Source organism: Chiloscyllium punctatum, chromosome 19 (assembly GCF_047496795.1).
Source record: "Chiloscyllium punctatum isolate Juve2018m chromosome 19, sChiPun1.3, whole genome shotgun sequence".
Lineage (NCBI taxonomy): Eukaryota > Metazoa > Chordata > Chondrichthyes > Orectolobiformes > Hemiscylliidae > Chiloscyllium > Chiloscyllium punctatum.
Window position 1 is genome coordinate 52,291,510 of NC_092757.1, and position 25,301 is coordinate 52,316,810.

General features: G+C 41.2%; 1 protein-coding gene across 2 annotated transcripts in view; it reads left to right on the plus strand.

The window, feature by feature from the left end:
- Positions 1–25,301, plus strand: part of dtx2 (deltex 2, E3 ubiquitin ligase) — an 83,313-nt gene that overhangs the window by 24,165 nt on the left and 33,847 nt on the right. For both annotated transcript variants that reach the window (XM_072589400.1, XM_072589401.1), the window contains exon 2: positions 3,544–4,126. In XM_072589400.1, the coding sequence (XP_072445501.1) occupies positions 3,544–4,126 (583 nt within the window). The remainder of the gene's footprint in view (positions 1–3,543; positions 4,127–25,301) is intronic.

Genomic DNA, 25,301 nt, shown 5'->3' on the forward strand with positions numbered 1-25,301 from the left:
CACTGACCTTTAGTGTCGTCTGCAAATTTACAAACCCTTATCTATGCCCTTATCCAGATCATTTATAAAAATGACCAACAGCAGTGGCCCCAAAACAGATCCTTGTGGTATGCCACTAATAACTGAACTCCAGGATGAACATTTCCCATCAACCACCATCCTTTGTCTTCTTTCAGCTAGCCAATTTCTGATCCAAATCGCTGAATCACCCTCAATCCCATGCCTCCATATTTTGTCCAAAAGCCTACTGTAGGGAACTTTATCAAATACTTTACTGAAATCCATATACAACACATCAACCGCTTTACCCTCATCCACCTGTTTGGTCACCTTCTCAAAGAACTCAATAAGGTTTGTCAAGCACGATATACCCTTCACAACCGTGTTGACGACACCTAATCAATTTATTCCTTTCGAGATGATTATAAATCCTATCTCTTATAACCTTTTCCATCATTTTACGCACAATCAAAGTAAGGCTCACTGGTCTATAATTACCAGGGTTGCTTCTGCTCCCCTTCTTGAACAAGGGGACAACATTTGCTATTCTCTAGTCTTCTGGCACTATTCCTGGAGGCGATGATGATTACCTTGATATTTTTGTCTTCTAAAGGGCCAACATTTATTTTCACTATTCTCTTCCTCTTTATGTTGGGTCTTGGGTTGTCTCGCGCTCGCTTATGCTGACACATACACACCCACACATGCGTCCTCTCACAGACTTATACCCCCCCCCCCCCCCCCCCCCCAAACCTTCCAACCATCCATGTACACGCATGCAAGTTTGTGGGGGCGAATTCATACTTGCAGAATTACATTTTATTTTGCTCAAAAACTGCATGAACTCATATAAGATTCTGTAAGTCCCCTTTTTAGAAATAGAATCAGTCTGAACATTGGGGTGCAGACAGCCTCACACAGGGCACCTCACACCTTCAATGAATTATCTGGTCCAACATGGTACCTATTGTTAAAGTTCACTTGAGAATGTAACTTTTCTAAAAAAAACAGTTCTGGGATTTACATATGAAAGAACTGAAGCCAACATGGTCATTCTAAAAGATGAGACACTTAACAAACAATCCAGGTCTTTTTCAAAATATAATTTCATCTGCATCACACTGTAAACGTTTGCTATAAATTCTGTCTTATGATCTTATATTCCACAACCACCTGATGGAGCAGTGCTCTGAAAGCTAGTGCTTCCAAATAAACCTGTTGGACTATAACCTGGTGTTGTGATTTTCTTTTTACTTTGTACACCCCAGTCCAACACCGGCATCTCCAAATCATGACTTCCTTTTTATATACTTGGAGAAGCTTTTGGTATTAATGCTAGTTTCCCCTTGTAGTTCATCTTGGCTGTTTCAATTTTGTATTGACTGAGGCTTTGGCGTACATGTTTTCCCAATCCTCCAGAGTGCCACGAATGTTTGCAGTATGATCTGCCCTAGAATTTGACAATGTGATCCTTGACTTCCTTGTTAAGCCATCGATGATTTTTCACCTTTTTACAATTCCTCTTCCTCTCAGGAAGATACTACAATTGAAAGGTATTTAGATTCTCCCTAAGAATTTGCTACTATTCTTTAACTTACCTACCCTTTAACATTTTTGCCCAGTCCACTCAGGCCAACTCCTTCCTCAGGTCTGTATAATTATCTTCTCCGACACAAAAACTCTTGTATGAAAGTGTTTTCACTCTTCCAAACAAAATTTGAAACTCTTAGCATGTTGTGGTAACTCCTTCCAAGAGGATGCTTAACTACAAGACCATTTATCAATCCTTCCTTGTTACGTAATACAAAATCTAATATAGACAGTTCCATGATATATTGGTGCAAGAAACAATTGCTGTTACATTGTGTGAATCTTTCTTTGAGTAAGCTGTTGTCAACTTTATTAGTCCAATCAATATGCACGTTCAATCACCCATAATTACTGTTATGCCCTTCTCACAAGTTCTCATTTCTCTCTGGTTTATACTATTCCCTACTTCCGAAGTACTCTTTGGGGCCCTGTAAATTACTCCTAAGGGGTTTCGTCCCTTTTATTTCCACCCAGACTGATTCAACATTTTCATCCCTAGCACCAATATCATTTCTTAATACAGCCTTGATGTCATCCTTAACCAGTAAAGCAACTCAATCTCTTGCTCCTTCTTGTCTGTTCTTTCAGAACACCGAGTACCCTTAGTCATTTAACTCCCAGACCTGATCTTCCTGTAACCATGTTTCAATAATCCCCACCAGGTCGTACCCATTTGTCTTAATTTGTGTTGTCACAATGTTTTTTTTTCTCCTAATACTGTGTGCATTTCGTTACAAGATTTTTAAATACATTCTACTGATTTTGTCTTTTACTTTTAACATTGCCTTGTGCACTATGCTTTCCACGCTCTCCATTCTTGTCTGTTGATTCCATATTTATCCTGAACACTGAGCGTTATCACTACTATTTACTCCAACTTTCAATGCACATTTTGATCTTTTATGATTTCTTCCCTCTCCATGGAATAAGTCTTGAGGCAACAATACAGCATGATTACTAAGCAACAAAAGAAGCCTGCTTGAGTAGACAGACTGAAATGAATCCTTAAAGAGCCCTTGCCCCATCCCAATGGTAGAGAATTAAAGAACTAACGAGGGGAGGAGGTGCAATTAATTTTTCCATCCGCAGTAGAGGAATCCAGAAAGTGACTGCACATGTTGAGACTGAAACACTTTGTAAGTACGAGCAGCCAGAAGTACTAAAGATATGATCCTTCTCTTGAGATCCCCAGAATTTTGTGTTAGTTTGCAGCCAATTCAATTTACTATATTAACTTGTATTTCACAACTTTTCAGATTCAGGCAATCTGTTCGAATTGCGTACATTTGGTGGTTGGGCTGAACACAAAAGTATGCAGGTTAAGCAACTTTTCCCCCAAGAAGTGTCACTTGTTACTGGGCAATCAGTTCATTAATTTGTGTGATGAATAAGTAATGCCAGACATTTTTCTGCCTGTTCAATGTGGCATTCCCTGTGCCTACACATTCACTCCCCAGCTAACAGGACAGACCAATTGAATTATTCCAGATTTGTTCTTCCTGTTACTAACACCAAGTCAACACACAAGTTGGGGCTGACAGTGGATTCTTTTGAGAAAACGGTCTTAGCATTCATTATACGCAGAAGTTAGAAACAACAGAAATGAACCAGACTTAATTTTTACCACAAAGTCGTTCTCTGTTCAAAGTTTCATTTCAAAAAGGTTACCAGTGAAGCACATTATTTCATGATGAAATCTAAGTTGAAAGGCAGAGAGATGAGCATTCTGAGGAGGTCTGGGATAGTGATGCCGAGGGATTCTTTATTTATTGTTCACCTCACTTTCAAGTATTGTGGGAAAGGAGAAGGTGCACTTCTAGAAGATGAAACGCTTAAGTTACTGCCCAGTGTATTTTAATGAAAAGTGTTGATTATGTATGGTCATGAATACACTATTGTGCTTTCCTATGTGTTCTGTCTCGATCCTAATTTTGTTTCACAATATTCTTACAGGGAGAATGAGACGAGTTAGGAGGCAACGATATGCTCAGTCATCTGCACCAGGACAAGGATTATTATGGCAGTGGGAAAATGATGAAGGTGGCTGGACAGCCTATGAAACGCCCATCTCCATTTTCATAGAGGATTGTCTTATTGCAAACCAGCAGACAGCTGATTTGGGACACTTCGGTTACAACTACATAGTGAATTTCACCAACTCATGTCAAATAAATAAAACCACTGGGTTCAGAAGACGAGTTCAAAGACTTTCTGATGCACCCTATCCATCAGCTGTTTCTGGCTCGACGCATGGAAGTCAAATCTGCTCTTGCAACCAATGTTTAGCTTATACTGGCTCTGGGCCTATTTCAAATCGTAGTCGATACACTGTATCCAACTTGGCAGGCCCTTCTACTCAGCTAACTTCTAATAGATCATCTCTAATAATGCCTCATAACCATGGATACTCCCCTTATAACAAGAGACCAGCATCAGGGGGCCCTATGCCTTTTGTAAATCCCAGTCGGCCGGTTAATGCAGCAGGTATTCCAGGTCAATCTACAACCGCTGGCTCTCAGTTCACCAATGGTTCAAGGTATAGTAATAAATCTTAATGCAGTTGCTTCATTTGCAATCTAAAAGGCACTGAATACTCAGTGATACAGAACCTGTCAGCTAAATCAAGGCCTTGTATACGGAAATATTGAGGATGAATTAGTAGCTCTGGTGATGTTGATGTAAAGGGTAATTTTAAAAAAAAGTATAGTTACATAAAGGGAAAGCAACTGGTTAAGATTACAGTTAGTGTACTGTAGGCTGAGTGTGGGTATATTGTTAATGACCACAAGGAAATGGCAGAGCAATTATTTTACTTTAGTATTCACAGCAATAAAGTTTAATCAAAACCGCAAGAACTGCAGATGCTGTAAATCAAACAAAAACAGAAGTCCTTGGAAAGGCTCAGCAGGCCTGGCAGCATCTGTGAGAGTTAACGTTTCGGGTCCAATGACCCTTCCTTAGAACTGAGTTAAGAAGTTAAGAGGATCATGGACAGGGTGTAAATGAAATTAGTTTATGGGGAAATTAATGGAACTGATGAGTGCCAAGTTGCCAGGACCTTAACAGTTTTAATCCATGGGTGTGAAAGGAGGTAGCGGAGCACCGTGTCGATGCCGTAAACACCATCTTTGAGTTCCCTGTGTTCAGGAGCTGTACCTTTTGGATTGGAAATTTGCTCATGTTATTGTGCCATTTTAAGAATGGTTTATAGATGGAAACCAGGGAATTACAGACCAGTTGGCCACATACATCTGGTGGGGAAATTGTTGGAGCCTGTAATCAAGGATAGGGTAACTTAGCACCTTGAAAAACTTTGCTTATTCAAAGAGAGTCGTCATGGATTCATAAGGTAGGTCATGCTTGACAAACTTCAAATTTTTTTTTTGAAGAGATGACAAAAGTAGTAGACAGAAGTAAGTTGATGGATGTTTATGTGGACTTCCAGAAGATTTTTGACAGCCCCACACAAGATACTGTTAACTAATGTAGGAAAGGGACCTCAATTCTTTACAATATTCATTTAACAATTGTAATGGAACTACAAATCAACTACCCATATTTTCTGATGGCACAAATTGTAGACCGTGATGACAGCGTAAAATTACAACAGGATGTTGATTAGGTGAATGGGCAAAGCTGCGGCAGATAGATCTTAATCAAGTGTGGAGTTATCCATTTCGGACTGAGAAAGGATAGATCGGGGTACTTTATTTTAAAGAAGGCACAAAGTGAAGTACAGTGGATACCCAATAAGATTTGGGGGTTCAGGTGCATAGCTCTATAAAATTGTCAAACAGGTACAGAAAGTAGTCACTAAGGCAAATGGAATGCTGCCCTTCGTTTCTAAATGGCTGGAGTATAGGGGTGCAGATGTTATGCTGCAGTTGACAAAATCTTAATTAGACTGTAGTTAGAGTATTGTGAGCAGATCTGGACATCACACGTTAGGAAGGATTTTTGGCCCTGGAGGGATGATACCTGGTCTTTGAGGGGGTAAGTTATTAGACAAATTAGGCCTTTATTTTTGAGAATTTAGAAGGGGACAGGGTGATCTATGAGTTAGATTTATTGTCACATGTAGTTGCATACAGTTAAAAAGTTTATAAGTCATACTTATAGTGCCATCTTAGGTATAAACGTAAGATTCTTGAGTACAAATTCTTGGGGGGGATGAATTAGAAAAATTAAAAAAATAAAAAGTCCACATTATTGAACTTCAAAAGTACAAGATCATAGTAATAAATTAGAAAGATGAAGAAATAAGAAGTTGTTAATAATAATCTTTCCATGATAATACAATAAAATAAAGAATTTAAGACAAAGTCCACTTAATCCATTTCATGGCTCTAGGCTTGAGAACCTGACCCTCAGGTTTTTAGGTTAATAGCAGGGGCAGACAGGGTAGATTAAAATAAACTATTTCCACTGATTCAAGATTTAAGAAACAGGGCATAGTGTAAGAATTAGGGACAGGCCATTCAGAGAGGTGTTAGAAATTACTTCGACACACAATATTGGGTGATTTGGAACTCTCTTTCTCAAACGGTGGTCGTTCAATCGTTAAATTTAAATCTGAGATATGGGTGCAAGGCAGGCATTTTAGAGTTAGGTCACCGATCAGCCATGATCGTACTGAACGGTGGAATAAACACAAGGAGCTGATTGGCCTACTCTTTTTTTCCTATATTCCTATTGAAGAAAGTCAGTGAAATAATGACAAAACTGTTAGTGCTGCTTTTCCCTAAATCTTTGTCTTCTCTGACAAAATATCTTTTTCTATATTCTGACTGTGGGAGCACATAGAACAGTTGTGCGTTGTAGCAAGTGTAAGATGCTATGGGAAGCTACATAATGATGTGTCCAAATGGTGTAACACTTAGGTTTAAACCAGATTTATCTCCATGTGTATGATAGCACCTTTACATAATTTAAAAGTCCAAAGTTTTCGACAAATTGTAAAAAAGAATTCGAATTTTAACTCAAACACATGGTGGTCTGTGTGTTAGTGTCTGACTTAAGTTTCATGGAATGTTGGGACATGCCAGAGTTCATGTAACGTTGTATGGGTTCGACTAGGGCAATGCAGCAAATACAACAGGTGCAGCAGGATTCTGTGTTACTGTGAGCTTGGGAAAATTTGAGGCCAGTATTCTGCTTTCCAGTTGTCAGATTTTAGTTGTCATCCTTGGCAAGTGTCATCCTCCAATTGTTATTGTTGGGAAGATGTAAGTGTTCTACAGTGACTGGGATACCCTGCTCTTGACTTGTTTTGTCCTGAGCTGCTGAACAAATACCAGAAAAACAAATTCATTGGTCACTTACTCTGAAAGGTACAAGAACAGCCCCAATGCTCTCTCTTATAGCTATTTCTCAAAGCTGTCAGATTTCCCTCTGCTGTCTTGTGCTCAACTAAGGGAATCAATTGAAATAAGTATTGTTTTGTACTCTTCTCTGTCCTTTGCTGGAACAATACCAGAACTTCATGTAAATATTTAAAACTTTAAGATACCTTTCTTCTTTGAAACAATGAAATAATTATCAACATCCCTTGAATCTAGCCAGGATAACTGTTGCTAATACATTATGAACATCAGTACGTAAGAGACAGCTTGGCAAAAGGAAAAAGTTACCAAACAGATAAACTACTCATCAAGTTGAAAGCTTTAACCCAAACCAGAACCTTTGTGCAATTCATCAGATTATTTTCCATATCTACAAATCATTACCTATCCAGTAATGACTGGAGCTTTTGGGAGTGAGTGTCTGATAACAACTGAGTGGAGGATGGTATTGACTGTAACATCGTCTAGAAGTACTGCAGAAGTTAGAGCCACTGGTTAAACTTCAATTTGAAAACTGATTAGGTAGTAAAATAACTTAAAGGTAATTTCACATTTAGGTTAGACTTTGCAAGTTCACAATTTGCAAATAATAAAAGTTACATCTCTATGTTTGGTAAATTCTTGGCCTCTTTACTGCCAATGGGTTAAATAACTCTTATTATGCCTACTGGTACACTTGTATGTTTTATGCAACACAACTTCATTTAATTCTATACTAACTCACTAACAAACAAATTCTCATCTTTTTCTCCTTCTATTGCCAGTAAACTTTTTCTTATCTATTTTTGCTTTATACATACCTGTTATCACCATGAAAGCTGGCTAAAAGCTGATATGATTTGGAGGTGCCAGTGTTGGACTGGAGTGTACACAGTAAAAAGTCTCACAACACCAGGTTATAGTCCAACAGGTTTAATTGGAAGCACACTAGCTTTCGGAGCACTGCTCCTTCAGGTGGTTGTGACTACCACCTGATGAAGGAGCGGTGCTCCGAAAGCTGGTGTGTTTCCAATTAGGCCTGTTGGATTATAACCTGGTGTTGTGATTTTTAACTAAAAGCTGATAAGTTGTCATCTGTCTTTATCTCCATAGTCATCTTTAAACTGCTGCATGTCTTTTCAAACTCTCTCCCAACTGTCCTGTTGCCTCAAATATAACCAAATTCAGAATAAGACCAGAAACTATCTCAGTGCGAAACACAGGAGATGCTGCACATCTGAAACTGAAATAGAGGTGGGTAGAATCAGCTTGTGAAGCAACATCTGTGGAGAAATGGATGTCAGTCAGTTAATGGTTTTAGTGAAAGACAATTTCCTCCAAACCCTTAGATCCAAAATATTAATTTGCTGTCATTCGTTTTCCCCAGAGTTGCTGCATGTTTCTTTTCTGACGTTTGATTTTATTCTTGCCTCAGTTCACACATTTCAGGCTAAAGTACTCTGTTTCTACCACACCACCATACTTCCTGCTTGGCCTACAGCAAGTACCTGATCATCCAGATAAGAATCTCATGTTGTCAACAGCAGAGTGGGTGCAAAAGTTCTTTGGATATGTCCCGCAATCAGCGAGTACTTTGAGATTGCTGAGAGGATATTTTACTGTTTTTACTTTAATTGCAGTAGGTGGTGAAGTCCTCTGTGTCTCTCTTACTCTCTCTCAGGCTGGATGGCAAAAGGGGCGAGTATTGCATGTATAAAGCCACTTTTATTTTTGAACAGTGGACTGAAAATGGGGTTGATATGTTTTAAGCCACGTAAGATGTTTGCAGTTTCAAAATCAAGTTACTGGAGCCCATTTTATATACAGTTTACAATGTTGCCTTATTCAAGCAGTGAAGGAGACGTTGAGCCAAATCAGCACCAATTGTGTATTCAAGGCAATTCTGCTCAAAGGTAGTCTTTTGATTTGTCTTTCCTGAGAAAGTGATGGATGTGGGTATAATTACAATGTTTAAAAGACTTTTGGATAGATACATAAATAGGAAAGGTTTGGAGGGATATGGGCCAGGAGGTGGGACTAGTTTAGTTTGGGATTATGTTTGGCATAAACTGGTTGGACTGAAGGGTCTGTTTCTGTGCTGTATGACTCTTAAGTGGTACCTGTTGTCGGTTCAAAAGACCTCAGCATTGTAACAACTTCTTAACTGGTTCCTGGGCAAGTAGCTGTAGCCTTGTGTGTGTACAATACAGCATCCATTTCTCTTTTTCCTTTGTGTGTGAAGTGAAAGAAAGTTTTTAGTAATTAGGTACTCTCCCTCACTTTTCCCCGATAAGCTGATCTTTGCAAATCCCCTGTTGAAATCAGAAAGCGAAAGGGTGAAATGTCAAACCAAGGAATAAAAGGCTGAGATTCACTGTACCTACCACTCAGTCAATGGCAAAGAGTCAGAAAGGTCAGAAAGAAAACTACCTCTCCATGGCTTTAGTTTGAACTGGTGCTGAATGTCTGGAAGTGTGAATAGGAATTTTTAAAAGAGTAAAGTTTAACTTGTACAGTTATAAATGAAGTTAAAAATTGCACAACACCAGGTTATAGTCCAGCCGGTTTATTTGAAAGTACAAGCTTTCAGAGCACTGCTCCTTCATCAAAGAGCTAAAGGATGAAGGAGCAGCACTCCGAAAGCTAGTACCTTCTAATAAACCTGTTGGACTATGACCTGATGTTGTGATTTTTAACTTTATCCGCCCTAGTCTAACACCGGCATCTCCACATCATGGCCAGTATCAACACCAGTATAAATGAGCAATTCAACTTGACTACTTTTTTGCCATTGGCTAAAAACAGTTTGATTATAGCAGTTATTTGTTAATGGGAAAATATCTGTTGTGCAGTTTTAAGATCATGTGGGGTTGGGGTAATTTGTTAGCATGGAGGATTGGCTAACCATCAGCAGAGAGTGGGAATCAATGGGTCTTTTTCTGATTGGCAAAGTCTATCTATTTTGGTACCACAGGTGTTGGTCCTTGGTGCTCCAACTATTTGCAATCTGTTAATGACTTCAGTGCAGGGATAAAAAGTGCTATTGTCAGTACTATATTTGCAGATGACACTAAAATATTTCGAAAAGTAAGTTGCACTGAAGAAATAGGAAATTTGCAAATGGATGGGCTAGGTGAATGGGCCAAACTATGGCCAGTGAAGTCAAATGAAAATAAGTGTGAGGTTACCTGTTTTGGTTGGAGGAATAGAAAGGCAATTTATTATCCAAATGGAGTGAAACTGCTGAGTGCTTTGGTGCAAAGGGATTTGGTGCATGAATAACAGAGAACTAGTTTGCAGGTAATAAAGCAGACAGCTGGAATTGTAGCATTTCTTGCAAAAGGGATATAATACAAATAGGGAAGTATTACTACAACTGTACAAGGCATCATGAGATTCCACCTGGAATGCTGCATACAATTTTGGTTCCCTTATTTGAGGGATGTCGTTGTATTGGAGGGCGGTTCAGAGGAGGTTCACGAGATAGACTCCAGAGATAAGAGCTTTGTCTTATGAAGAGTGAATGAGCAGCTTAGAACTTTACTGTCTACAGTTAGAAGAATCAGAGGAGATCTATTTGAGGTACTTGCAGAGAATGTTTCCTCAGGCCATAATTTTTGGGTAAAGTGTTAACAGATTTGAAACCGATTAGGAGAAATTGCCTTTCTCAAATGGTCGTGAAATGGTGGAATTCACTACCCCAGGGTGTGACCGATACCAGGATATTGAATGAATTTAAAGAGGAGAGAGATTTTTCCATTAGTAATGAGCAGGCAGGAAAGTAGAATCGATGTTGAGATGTGACCATTCATGATCGTATTAGATGGTAGAGTGGGTCTGAGGGGCTGAATTGTCTACTTCTGCTTCAAGTTCTTGTGTTCTTATGTACCACCTTTTAACTTGAATTAGTCAGTGAGGTAAAATTGAGAAATTTGGTGGTTTTATCAAATGTTCATATTTTTGATGACTCTGGGAGTGGTAGGGTTTGATTTGTGGTACACGTGCCCCAGTGAGTCATAATGCATCAACTGTTTTTTTGGTATTTGTTCATTTAACTAGTTAATGATACCAGTCAGGGATCAGTCTTGAATCAAGGTTACAAGAGATCCAATTAAATGCTTCTCACAAAAACCGAAAACTGTACTGAAAATGTTATAAATCTGAAATAAAAACGAAATGATGAAATGCTCTAAGTCTGGAGTGACAGAAAAAGTCAACATTTCAGGTCTGTAACTGTTTTTAGTGAACAGGATTTCCACATTGTCTATAGACAATAAAAGTGAAGATGAGAATAGCAGCTGTCCCACACACTTCCTGTAGTTGTTTGGACGTGTGCATCACTAACCACAGTAAATGTTTTGTTATCTGGCATGCTGAAGGAATGGGTGGTGCCAGTTAGTCTTAACAGGGAATTAGATTACTCTGGACTCAAATACTTTCTGTTCTGTCTTTGACTCATTAAGGGTGAGGGGAAGCAGTTTGGGAAGTGAATGCCCCAACACAGCAGGACATCGCAATAAAACCATTAGAACTGAACACCAGGCTGAATGAAACCACCTCCCTCAGGCCCCCTCTTTTTTGAAAATGCCATTCAACTTTACTGACAGTTGCTTGAACAGTATGTCACTTTTTTTCAAGGCACAATAACTGAAAATAACACACTGACTTAATTTCACTATAAATCCTAAAAACCTGTACAGATTTATAATTTTTTTATTATTAGCTGTTTTAAAAGAATGCATATCTCAACACTGGAAGTTGCAGGCCCTTTGATTATTTAAATGTGCTGTTAGAAATTCTGGCTTGTTTGATAGTGTGTTGGTTAATACAGTGTACTGTGTTTCGTGTATCATTCAGTCAAGGCTACTGCTGTTTTCGATTTTAGTGTTTCACATAACTGTGATTCTACATTGACTAAACGTATTAGGCCTCCCTTTGAATGCTAGAGTATCAGACTGAAATATTTCTTGCCATCTCTCCAGGTTGTTTTTTTTATTCCATGCTAACTGTGGTTCAGTCAACAGCAACAGTACCCAATACTGTGGCTGATCTTAGTGTGTCATCCTTTGTTTGATTTGGAGATGCTGGTGTTGGACTGGGGTGTAGAAAGTTAAAAATCACACAACACCAGGTTATAGTTCAACAGGTTTAATTGGAAGCGCTAGCTTTCGGAGCGACGCTCCTTCATCAGGTGGTAGCCAATATCACCTGATGAAGGAGCGATGGTCCAAAATCTTGTGCGCTTCCAATTAAAACTGTTGGACTATAACCTGGTGTTGTGATTTTTATCCTTTGTTTGAGGTTTCGTAGTTGAACATAATTCTATCTTCACTGGATACCTATAATCTACACAACATCCTAGCTGTATGAAGCATATTGTGACACTCTTCTGTGGCAGAACATTTGTCATTATCTACCATTTTGACTAGTTTGCAACAAAGTTGCCATTTTCTTACAAGCGTGGATACTGAATAGGATTATCCATGCGTAATGTAGCTTGGAGATAAAACAGTCTGTCGATTTGCTGTGTCTTCACTTGTTATGAAAATCAATGTTAGAAAGGTTACTTGGGTGAGGGGCTGGAAATGTTGCATTGTATCAAAATTAGGCCTTTGAAATAGGAGGGAGGCAGATCAAGAGGAAAAATCGAAGATGTAAATGTAACATGTAAGCTGACAGTGGTTGTAACTTTCCAAAAAAAGATGTAAACAATAAATTCAGTTCCCCTAATGTATGTGAAAATATCAGACTTTGTAATAATAGTGCACAAGGCCCAGAAGGTCAATTTGCCACTCCCTTTATTACCTTCATGGCCTCCTTGGTAACTACTGCAAGCTCATGAACCATTGGAAATCTGTTCCACTTCTCAGCTTCTGCAGAAGAAAGGAAAAATTGGGCAGAGGACGTCTTCGGATGTATTTTGAGTTTTAAAACAATATATCTGTTGCAACATGAAGTTCCTGACTTTAATAATCTGTCAATCTCTAAATGACCCAAACAAATCCCTGCAGCAACAACTAATCTTTCTACACACTGATGTCGTGCTTGGCGGGCTCAGTCAAGCTATATGCACCATAACCCTCCTCAATAATGCCAGCAATTTTTTATCTCTACACGCTGACAGGAATGCTTTATCAAGTCTTGAAGGTGTTTGGTAATTTTGCACCATTATACATCGAAAGTATATTGATTGTTGCTGTTCAGGTTGGAGTTGGAAGCTGTCTGTTCTTGCAGTACCCACTGCCATTATCCTGTTTCTGCTGCAGTTTAGTTGGGACTAATTCACCATTCCTCATGTGTAAGCCTTGATGGCAAATGTTGTAGAATATTTCTTCATACGTATCATAACATGTTAGGACCTTTAGAGGTAGGGTTGCTATGAATTTGAGCACTCGATGAGAATAATGAATTTGAGGCTGGATTTGAAGACTTCCTTAATCAGGCAGCAGTAAATGGGAGATGACCAGGACTTTGTGAAAGCTGAAATACAGATAGCAGATGTTTGAGTGAACTTTTATAGAGCTTGTACAGTGAGAAGCCATTCAAGAGAGCAATGGAATAATGGTATCTAGTTTGTTTAAAAAAAAGGCATGGATGAGGAGTTCCTCAACTGGTTGATAAAGTTTGATAAGACTATAGACCAGAAAACGTAGGAACAGAAGTAAGCTATTAGGTCCATTGACCATTCACTGAGATCATTGCTGATAATCCTCCAATTTCCTGTCTTTTTCTCAGACCTCTTGATTTACTTGCTGATTAAAAAAAATCTGTCTATCTCCATCTTGAGTAGTTTTTATCCAATTCGACAGTCCTCTGTGGTAAAGAATTCCACAGATTCACTACTTTCCCTCAGAGAAGAAATTCCTCCTCGTCACTGTCTTAAATGGACAAGTCGTTTCCCTGAAACTATGCTCTCTGCTCCTAGATTCACCCACAAGGGGAAACAACTTTGCCATTTCTACTCTGTCAAGCTCTCTCAGAACCTTTTGTTTCATAAAGTTTGCTCATGATGCTATGCAGGTGGGAATAAGGGTTATTAATCGGAGCACATGCAGTCAGAAGCTCTGTGCCTGGGTTAAGTCCAGTCTGCTATTGTGAACTGTTGTTTAGCTAAAGGTGGTATGTAAGAGAAAACATCTGCCATTGTTGAGACTGAATTTTGCATGAACAGCACATAGGTCAATGATAGGGTTGAAAGAGCTGTCCATGAGATCGTCTTCAGTCTTTATCAGCATGTCTGTTGGGTCGACTTTTACAGAATAGTTTGACACAACTGGCCAGCTTGGGACTTTTGGTCAAAATGTACAACTCATTTTGCGTGTATGCTGACTTGTGTCAGCCCTGTTCCGTCATCATCCCTGTCAGTGCTGACCCATGTAGGCTCCCGGTCTTATTAGATTATTTAAATATCCAATTTTAGTTATGTTGAATCAACCTGTTCAGACATGTTATAATACAATCCTATAGTGAAACCTGAACCTAGGTCTTCTAGCCCACACGACTACAGTACCACAAGAGCACTTAAATGTCCAAATCTATACTTTTGGTTTCCTTAGTCTGGGACATTCAGTAATCCGAGGTAGTTGATTTCCAGTATGATTAAGAGGAAAATGTCCACTTGCAACTAGCCATTGACATTTATCTTGTGTTTTTGGGTGAAGAACTGAAAGCATTTTAAAAAACCAATCATAGCTTTGCTTTTCTTGATGTGAATGTGTTTTCCATAACACCTTGTTGACAACCCTTATACTTGTTTTTAATAGCGAGAAGAATTAATTTCTTAATTTATTGAAACAAGTGATTCAGTAGTTTTGATCATTGTGTCTGAAATATAGTTGTCTTTAACTCCTGAGCATTTGCACAGATGTAATCTGTGGAGCTGTGTTTAAGTGGGTCAGTCAGTGTTTTACACCTGTGTTGGTGAGGAAAGTCTGTCAGGGCTTGCAAAGGTTTGGTTACATGCTTGAATTAAACTCTGGCACCTTTTTTATTTGTTCCTAATTTATGTTTGTGCTTTTGACTCTTAACTGTGATGTCTGAAGTGTGCAAGCTTCTCCAAAACTTCTGTTTAGGTACTTATCTTCATCTGACACAAGAATGTGTTACTGCTACATGGTTCCCAGTGTAGGAAATGGCTATTCATGGAGTCTTGTGTTTCTCAGACATCTGAAATGAATGTTTCAAGGGATGTAGACCATCCTCATTTAGATACAACCACAGTGTTATCGGGAAAGGAGTTCCAGAAGTTTGATCCAACGAAAGTTCCAAGTCAGGATGATGTATGGCTTAGAGGGAAACTTGTATTCGGTGACATTCCCAAGAACTTGCTGCCCTTGTCCTTCTAGGTGGTAGAGGTTGCGGTTGAAAGAGCTTTGATTTATTATAGTGCATCTTGTAGAGTGCATACTGTTGCTAATCTGCACTGGTAGTGGAGTTGTGATTGTTTAAGGAGATGGATGGGATGTCCATAAGAGTGATGTTAAGCTTCTGTGGTGTTGTTAAAGCTTCATTCTTGCAGGCAAGTGGAGAGTATTCCAACACAATTCTGATTTGAGCCTTATTGCTGATGGATAGGCATTGGGAAGTGTGACTCTCCCCATTATTTATCTGACTGGCCCCATGCATATGAACATAAGTTGGAAATAGGAGTAAACCACATTCCCTCAAGTGGTTCCATCATTCATTAATAACATGGCCACAACTCTACATTTTGACCTATCGATCCATGATAATCTGGCATTCTAGACAAATAAAGGAGTCAAATCAATTTATGCCTTAAAAATATTCAGTGAGCGTGCCTCCACCTTCTGAGAGAGAATATTCCTAGTCTGTCTTGAATGGGTAAACCGTATTTTCTAACTGTACCCACTAGTTCTAGTCCCTATCATAAAAAAACAACATTCTTTGAGCATTCACCCTGTCACACCACTTTACCTCAGGATCTTGTATGATTGAATAAGGTCACCTCTTATTTTTCTAAACATCAATGAATATAGGCCAGTCTATCCAATGTTTCTGATGGTGTAATATCTATCAAAGGAATTAATTGAGTGTACTGCTTCTCTGACCTGCTTCTGATGCACTAATATTCATTTTTTTTTAATAAACAGAGCAAAGCAATTCACAATACCTCAGTTGTAGTCTCACCAACGCCCTGTCAAGTTTAGCAAAATATATTTAACTTTATACTTCATTCTACTTGCATGACGGAACTGCATTCCATTTGCCTCTTAATCACTTGCTGTACCTGTACATGAACTGTTTGTGATTCATGCACCAGAACATTCCGATCCCAATGTACCTCAGAGTTTTATAATCCTCTCTATTTTAATAATCTACTGTTCTGCAATTGTTCCTGCCAAAGTGGTCAGGTTCACATTTTTTTTTTCTCACATCATAGTCCATCTGCCTAATTTTTACACTCTCACTCAAGTTTGCAAAGGAAAATAGATAGGTCACGTCATGGTCACAGAGTCCTACAGCACGAAAACATGTCGTCTTTCACTTTTCCTGTCTTTTTGCCATCAGCAAATTTAGCAACCATGTTATGTTGATTTTTAGCACATTTGGTGTCTCCATCCAAATTATTGAGAAATTGCAAATACTGAAGGCCCTGCACTGATTCTTGTGGTACCCCATTTGTCACCCCTTTCCAAACCAAAAATGACTCATTTATGCTTACTGTCTTTCTCCTGTTAGGACTGATAGAGTATCTGTTAACTAACAAGTTGTACCCTATGCCATGACCTTTTATTTTGTGTAATAATCTTTAATATAACACACCTTGTCACGTGTCTTTTTAAAATATTCTCTTTATCCACATTTGCTGTTACATCCTCAGAATTTCCCTCTACAAAGCCATTTTGATTCTGTTTGATTGCATTGCTTTTCTGTTCAGTGGCACTATGTGGGATGCTGCTAGTGGGGGATTTGGTAGTGGGAGGAGCATGTTGAATTTTGTTGATATATTCGTTGCTTGGCACAAGTGTATCTTGATTGACCCTTGTCTCATACATAACAATACTTGGACAATGTCAGAATTAACTGTGGACTGCTTCAGTATTTAAGCAGTCCTAAATGGTGCTGACCATTACTCAATCATCAACAAGCATTTCCCTACTGAACTTACAATGAAGAGAAGATCATTCATGAAGCAGCTGAAGGTGGTCGAGACCTTGGACACAACACCTAAGGACTTCCTGCAGTGAAATCCTGGAGCGGAGATGACTGACATCCAACAACAAACGTTTTCCTTTGTGTTAAATATGATTTTGTGGAGACTTTTTTCCCCCAGTTTCATTAACTCCTTTACTAAGGCACACTCAGTCAAGTGGACCTTGATGTTAAGAGCAGTTGCTTTCAACTCCCCTCTGGAGTTAAGTTCTTGTATCCATATTTGGACCAAAGATTAAGTGGGTTCAGATTTGCCTCTGGCCGTACCTGAGTGTTTATCATTGAGCAGATTATTGCTGAGTAAGTTCCACTGGATACCACTGTCAACAATACCTTCATCACTTTGCTGATGATTGAGATATGGCAATGATTTGTTGAGTTGGGTTTGTCCTGTATTTTGCAATTAGGACATAGCTGGGCAATTTTCCACATTGTTGTGTAGATGCCACTGTTGTAGCTGCACCTAGCCTGGAGCCTTCTGGAGCCTTCAGTGTTATTGCCAGACTGTACTGTTGTCAGGAACCCAAAGCCTTGGCAGTATCGAATGCCTTCAGCCATTTCTTGATAACCCATTAAGTGAATTGAATTGTGGAATTGAATCTGTGGTGCTAGAAACCTCAGGAAGAAGTCAAACTAGATCATCTACTTGATACTTCTGGCTGCAAGTGGTTATAAATGCTCAACTATGCATTGAATATGGAGGAAGAGCAACCACTGCCTCTGGTTAGCTATTAATTGTCTGCCCTTATGTAGGACTGTAGAATTTTCGATGTGATCTGCTGGATGTAGGTTTGCATGGCCAAGACTGTTGCATGCTACTTGTGCTGTTAGGTCTACTTGTGTGCCACTGTCACTTCAACATGTTAATGCCTCATTTTTTGGTATGCTCCTTGTATGCCCTCCATGCTTCATTTGAAGCACAATTGATGCCCAGCTTGATATTAATGGTGGAGTGGGAGATATGCCAAGGCAAGTGATTGCAGATTCTAGTTAAATACAGTTCTTTTGGCTACTGGTAGATGCTATGTTTTAAGATGTTTGAGTTCACTCAGATCTATGACATTTAGCACTATGGTAGGGCTGCACAACATGATTGAGGGTGTTGTCCATGTGAAAGTGAAATTCTGTCTCCTTTTCTGGACTGCTGCATCTACAGCAGATAGATTGGTGAGGATGAAGTTAAGTACGTCTTGTCTTTTTGTTGGTTTCCACATCACCTGTCACCGACCCAGTGTAGCAGCTATATCCTTTGAGCAGACCGTGTCCTAATCAGTAGTGGTGATACCAAACTACTTTTGATGAAGTCCCTCATCCAGAATGTGTTCTGTCCCCTTGCCACAGTCCATTGTTGCTTCCAAGTGCCGTTGAACATGGAGGAATGTTGATTTATCAGCTGAGGTTCCAGGGGGTGGTACCAGGAGACTGGAGAGTGGCGAATGTTGTGCCCCAGTTCAAAAAAGGGAATAGGGATAACCCCAGGAATGACAGGCCAGTTAGTCTGTCTTCATGGTAGGCAAAGTAATGGAAAGGGTACTGAGGGATAGGATTTATGAGTATCTGGAAAGACACTGCTTGATTAGGGACAGCCAGCATGGATTTGTGAAGGGTAGGTCTTGCCTTACAAGTCTTATTGAATTCTTTGAGAAGGTGACCAAGCATGTGGATGAGGGTAGAGCAGTGGATGTAGTGTACATGGATTTTAGTAAGGCATGTGATAAGGTAGGCTTATGCGGAAAGTCAGGAGGCATGGGATAGTGGGAAATTGGGCCAATTGGATAGAGAACTGGCTAACCAGCCGAAGTCAGAGAGTGGTAGTAGATGGTAAATATTCAGCCTGGAGCCCAGTTACAAGTGGAGTTCCGCAGGGATCAATTCTGGGTCCTCTGCTGTTTGTAATTTTTATTAATGACTTGGAAGAGGGAGTCTAAGGGTGGATCAGTAAATTTGCAGACGATACGAAGATTGGTGGAGTTGTGGATAGTGAGGAGGGCTGTTGTCGGCTGCAAAGGGACTTTGATATTTGATGCAGAGCTGGGCTGAGGAGTGGCAGATGGTGTTCAACCCTGTCAAGTGTGAGGTTGTCCATTTTGGAAGGACAAATAAGAATGCAGAATACAGGGTTAATGGTAGGGTTCTTAGTAAGGTAGAGGAGTGGAGGGATCTTGGGGTCTATGTTCATAGATCTTTGAAAGTTGCCACTCAGGTGGATAGAGCTTGTAAGAAGGCCTATGGTGTATTGGCCTATGGTGTATTCAATCCCTCATTAGCAGAGGGATTGAATTCAAGAGTCGTGAAGTGATGTTGCAGCTGTACAGGACCTTGGCTAGGCCACATTTGGAGTACTGTGTGCAGTTCTGGTCGCCTCATTTTCGGAAAGATGTGGAAGCTTTGGAGAGGGTGCAGAGGAGATTTACAAGGATTTTGCCTGGAATGGAGAATAGGTTGTAGGAGGATAGGTTGAGAGTGCTAGGCCTTTTCTCATTGGAATGGCGAAGGATGAGGGGTGACTTGATAGAGGTTTATAAGATGATCGGGGGAATAAATAGAGTAGACAGTCAGAGATTTTTTTCCCCGGGTATAACAGAGTGTTACAAGGGGACATAAATTTAAGGTGAAGGGTGGAAGGTATAGGGGGGATGTCAGGGGTAGGTTCTTTACCCAGAGAGTGGTGGGAGCATGGAATGCGTTGCCTGTGGGAGTGGCAGAGTCAGAATCATTGGCGACCTTTAAGCGGCATTTGGATAGGTACATGGATAGGTGCTTAAGCTTGGACAAATGTTTGGCACAACATCGTGGGCCGAAGGGCCTGTTCTGTGCCGAATTGTTCTATGTTCTATGATGATGAGCAGCATATTTTTATGCCCATATTTGATCTGATACCATGAGACCTAATGGGCTGTGGAGTCAATGTTGAGGACTTGGGGAATTCCTCCTATCACGTACAACTGTGCTGTCACCTCTAGTGGGTACTTTCTGGTATGCCATATAAACAGGCATGGAGCAGCTGTTGTGTTAAGCATTATGATAATGCTTAACACAAGATTAACATAAGAGACCTGACCATGACTATCAAGTCATTGCTTGACTAGTGTTTTTTCCTCTCCAGATCCAAGCCCTCCGTTTTTTCCTCTCCAGATCCAAGCCCTCCGTTTTTTCCTCTCCAGATCCAAGCCCTCCGTTTTTTCCTCTCCAGAAATATCCAATCCCTCTACACCTCCATTCGCCATGACCAGGGCCTCCAAGCCCTCCGTTTTTTCCTCTCCAGACGTCCCCAACAGTACCCTTCCACTGACACACTCATTCGTTTGGCCGAACTGGTCCTCACCCTTAACAATTTCTCCTTTGAATCCTCCCACTTCCTCCAGACCAAAGGCGTAGCCATGGGCACACGTATGGGCCCCAGCTATGCCTGTCTCTTTGTTGGCTATGTAGAACAGTTGATCTTCCGTAATTACACCGGCACCAGTCCCCACCTCTTCCTCCGCTACATTGATGACTTCATTGGCGCCACCTCGTGCTCCCGCGAGGAGGTTGAGCAATTCATCAACTTCACCAACACATTCCACCCTGACCTTAAATTTACCTGGACTATCTCTGACACCTCGCTCCCCTTCCTGGACCTCTCCATCTCCATTAGTGACGACCGACTTGACACTGACATTTTTTACAAACCCACTGACTCCCATAGCTACCTGGATTACACCTCTTTCCACCCTATCTCTTGCAAAAATGCCATCCCATATTTCTCCGCCTCCGCCGTATCTGCTCCCAGGAGGACCAGTTCCACCATAGGACACACCAGATGGCCTCCTTCTTTAGAGACCGCAATTTCCCTTCCCACGTGGTTAAAGATGCCCTCCAATGCATCTCGTCCACATCCCGCACCTCCGCCCTCAGACCCCACCCCTCCAACCGTAACAAGGGCAGAACGCCCCTGGTGCTCACCTTCCACCCTACAAACTTCGCATCAACCAAATCATCCACCGACATTTCCGCCACCTCCAAAAAGACCCCACCACCAGGGATATATTTCCCTCCCCACCCCTTTCCGCCTTCCGCAAAGACCGTTCCCTCCGTGACTACCTGGTCAGGTCCACACCCCCCTACGACCCACCCTCCCATTCTGGCACTTCCCCTGCCACCGCAGGAGCTGTAAAACCTGTGCCCACACCTCCTCCCTCACCTCTATCCAAGGCCCTAAAGGAGCCTTCCACATCCATCAAAGTTTCACCTGCACATCCACCAATATCATTTATTGTATCCGTTGCTCCCGATGTGGTCTCCTCTACATTAGGGAGACTGGGCGCCTCCTAGCAGAGCGCTTTAGGGAACATCTCCGAGACACCCGCACCAATCAACCAAACCGCCCCATGGCCCAACATTTCAACTCCCCCTCCCACTCTGCCGAGGACATGGAGGTCCTGGGCCTCCTTCACCGCCGCTCCCTCACCACCAGACGCTTGGAGGAAGAACGCCTCATCTTCCGCCTCGGAACACTTCAACCCCAGGGCATCAATGTGGACTTCAACAGCTTCCTCACTTCCCCTTCCCCCACCTCATCCTAGTTTCAAACTTCCAGCTCAGTTACTGTCTCCTTGACTTGTCCGACCTACCTAGCTCCTTTTCCACCTATCCACTCCACCCTCTCCTCCTTGACCTATCACCTTCATCTCCTCCCCCACTCACCCATTGTACTCTATGCTGCTCTCTCCCCACCCCCACCCTCCTCTAGCTTATCTCTCCACGCTTCAGGCTCACTGCCTTTATTCCTGATGAAGGGCTTTTGCCCGAAACGTTGATTTCGCTGCTCGTTGGATGCTGCCTGAACTGCTGTGCTCTTCCAGCACCACTAATCCAGTATTTGAGACAGCTCTACCAATTCTGGCACAAGCCCCCAGATATTAGCAAGGAAGACTGCAACTCCACATGGCTAGATTTACCCATGTGTCTGCTCCATGGAAAGCAGAGTCATGGGTTTTGACTTTCTTTTAAATTACAAAAGAAAAGCACAAATGGGTAGAGTCAGGCACTCCAACACAAGATTTTAGTTATTGCTTTTAGTTGTTGGAGTTTGGGCGTTGAAGCTGCTGGATACAACACTCTGCTGCTGTGAAAAGTTTGAGTTCTCTCTCTGCTGCTAGATTCATGCTTTGTTTTTCCTTTCTTCTGGACAAAGAAAATCACAAGTGAGAGAGACTTGTTTGGTGGAATTTTCCTTTGCCAAGGGTGTTTTAGGAAACAAAAGCAAGTTGCTGGAAAGGTTGAGGAGGTCTGGCAGTATTGTGGAGAGAAAGGAGTTAAGGTTTCGGGTCGAGTGTTCCTTCCTCAGTTTAGTAGAACAGAGTTGCTTGCTGACCAGTACCAAGGGCATTTAAGAACCAACATCATGGCTATGAGACATGTCCAGTAAAGGTGGCAGATTTCCTTCATTAAACAACATTAGTAAGCCAGAAAGGTTTCTGACAGTCATTTGATAGCCACCATTATTGATACAAGCTTTTAATTCCAGATTATTAAACTGAATTTAAATTCCACCAACTGGCATGATCTGTACTCTCCGTGCCTCTGGATTGCTAGTCAAATGAAGTTACCATAACACCACTGTCTCCCCTGATCTAGCTGAAGCACTTATTTGGAAAGTGCAAAGTTCACCTGATGAGTGTAACACTAAAACAGAAAGATCTTGATGGGAACAGAAATTGCTGGGTGAACTCTGGTCTGGCAGCATCTGTGGAAAGAAAGCTGAGTTAACGTTTCAAGAACTTTCTTCAGAACTGGTGGTAACTAGAAAACAACAGTATTTATGCTAAAGAACAGGAGAAGGGGTGCAAAGAGTGAGAGGATAGGCAGAGATGGAGCCCAAAGAGAGTGAAAAACAGTTGGCAGGTAAAAGGGATGGATAACAATATGCTCAGGAGAAAGAGGAAAAACTAATAATGTGGACCATAAGTCAGTGGAAATGGCTGTGCTAAAAACAGCCCATGGCATTATGGGGCCTGGGCTGTGAGGTGGGTAAAGGAGGTTAATGGGGCCCTTGGCTATGTCTGACACACAGGTGATGAGTCTGTAAAATTATTGAACTCTATATTGAGTCCTGCAAGCTGCAGGACCCTTGAAGAAAATGAAGTGCTGCTCTTCCACTTTGCACTGAGCTTTCTGGGCCATTGCAGCAGTCCCAAGGCAGAAATGTTGCCAGCGAATATGGTGGTGTGTTTGAAGTAACACCTAGAAGGTTACCATTATTACAAACAGAACGCAGGTGTTCAACAAAGCATCACTCAGTTTGTGTTTCATCTCCCCTGTATAGAGAAGGTTGCGTTGTGAGCAGCGATTTATTGTAGATGAAGTGAAATGTGGGTAAATCGCTGCTTCACCCTGAAAGTGTGTGTGGAGTCTTGGATGGTGAGGATGCAGGACATAAATGGGCAGGTGTTGCATCATCTGAGATTACATGAGAAGGTATAGTGGGAACGTAAGGTACAGATGAGGAATGGACCAGGGTGTCTAGGAGAAAATGTTCCCTGCAAAATGCTGACAAGGGAGTGGAGGGAATGGAATTGGAATATGCATCTGGTGATGGCATCCTGCTGGAGCTGGTGGAAATGATGGCTTGTGAACCTTTTGGATGCAGATGCTGGTTGGTTGGAAAATGAGGACTGGGGGATCTTATTAGCTTTGTGGGAGGGGTGAGAAGGGGTAAGGGCAGAAGTATAGGAAATGGGTGGGCACAACTAAGGGCCTCGTCAATCGGGCAGGAGTAATTTCCTTATTTCAGGAAAATGGTAGATATTTCTGAGGCCCCCCTGCAGAAGATGACATCATCATCAGAACAGATTTTCGTGGTGTTGGCTCACCTTTCTTGGAGGGAGGGTTGGTCTCTGAGCTAGGGTGATCAAAATCAGCCGGGTTTCCCAATCTTGATTGTTGTCCAATGATTTCTTTAGCAATTTTATATGAAGATCTTTCGACTGACCTTATTATAAATATGCAATATACAAGTCAGACCCAATGTTTTCCCTTTGACAAAGAGTCAGTTAGACTCAAAACGTCAGCTCTTTTCTCTCCTTACAGATGCTGCCAGACCTGCTGAGATTTTCCAGCATTTTCTCTTTTGGTTTCAGATTCCAGCATCTGCAGTAATTTCCTTTTTCCCAACGTTTTCCCTTCTGTTCTGCCAGTAACTACTCAAAATGTATATGTCTTTGTCATAGTGTGATTTTTTTTCTCACTTTGAAACAATATGAAGTTCAAAGCTTCACAATTTCAATTTATAATCTATTTTTATGAAAAATGATAGTGACTAAATAGCTACTAAAATTAGTTCTTCCTCCAGATTGTCATATTGGGACCTTTTTGAGCTGTTACTTTGCACTGCATCTAACAATTCTAACCATTCTTGTGCAGTCAGTGTTTCCTGTTTGGAGGTTTCTGAAAATAACTGTTCCGTAGAGAGAACACTTCCTTTGGTGTCACTGTCAAAACAGTAATGCAGATGAATTGTTTATGGGGTTTCTTTCCTTGCCCTGATAACACAGGACAATACTGAACCTCACATGTCAGCCTGACTTGGTACTAGGATGTCTGGAATTAAGAGAGGGAGTGGGGAAAGTGTCTTAATGCTAGGAGTTGTGAGGGAGTGGAATGCCCAGAATCAGTGATTTAATCAGAAATTATTAACAGTGCTTGCATTTATATAGTCAAAAGGTGTGGTGCTGGAAAAGCTCAGCAGGTATGGCAGCATCTGTGGCACAGGGGAGTTGATGTTTCAGGCATAAGCCCTTCATCAGGATTGTGGAGGGAGAAGGCAGCTGTGGGATAAATGAGGGGGGTGGGGTGGGGCTGGGACAAGGTAGATGGGATGGTGATAGGTGGATGCATGTAGAAGGTAATTGTGATAGGTCAGCTCAGAGTGCAGAGCGGATGGGTGAAAAGGAAGATGGACAGGTCAAGAGGGTGTGCCAAGTTGGAGATTGGATCTGGGATGAGTTTGGGGGAGGTGAGATCTGGAAACTAGTTAAATCAATGTTGAAGCCATGTGGTTGTCTGGTCCCGAGGTGGAAGATGAAGCATTCTTCCTCCAATTGGTAGGTAGCTTTGATTTGGTGGTGGAAGAGGCTGAGGATTTGCATGTCCTTGTGGGAGGGTGAGTTAAAGTGGTTGGTCTTAGCAGGGTGGAGTTGTTTGGTGTGTGCAGACCAGAGATGATCCCTGAACTGC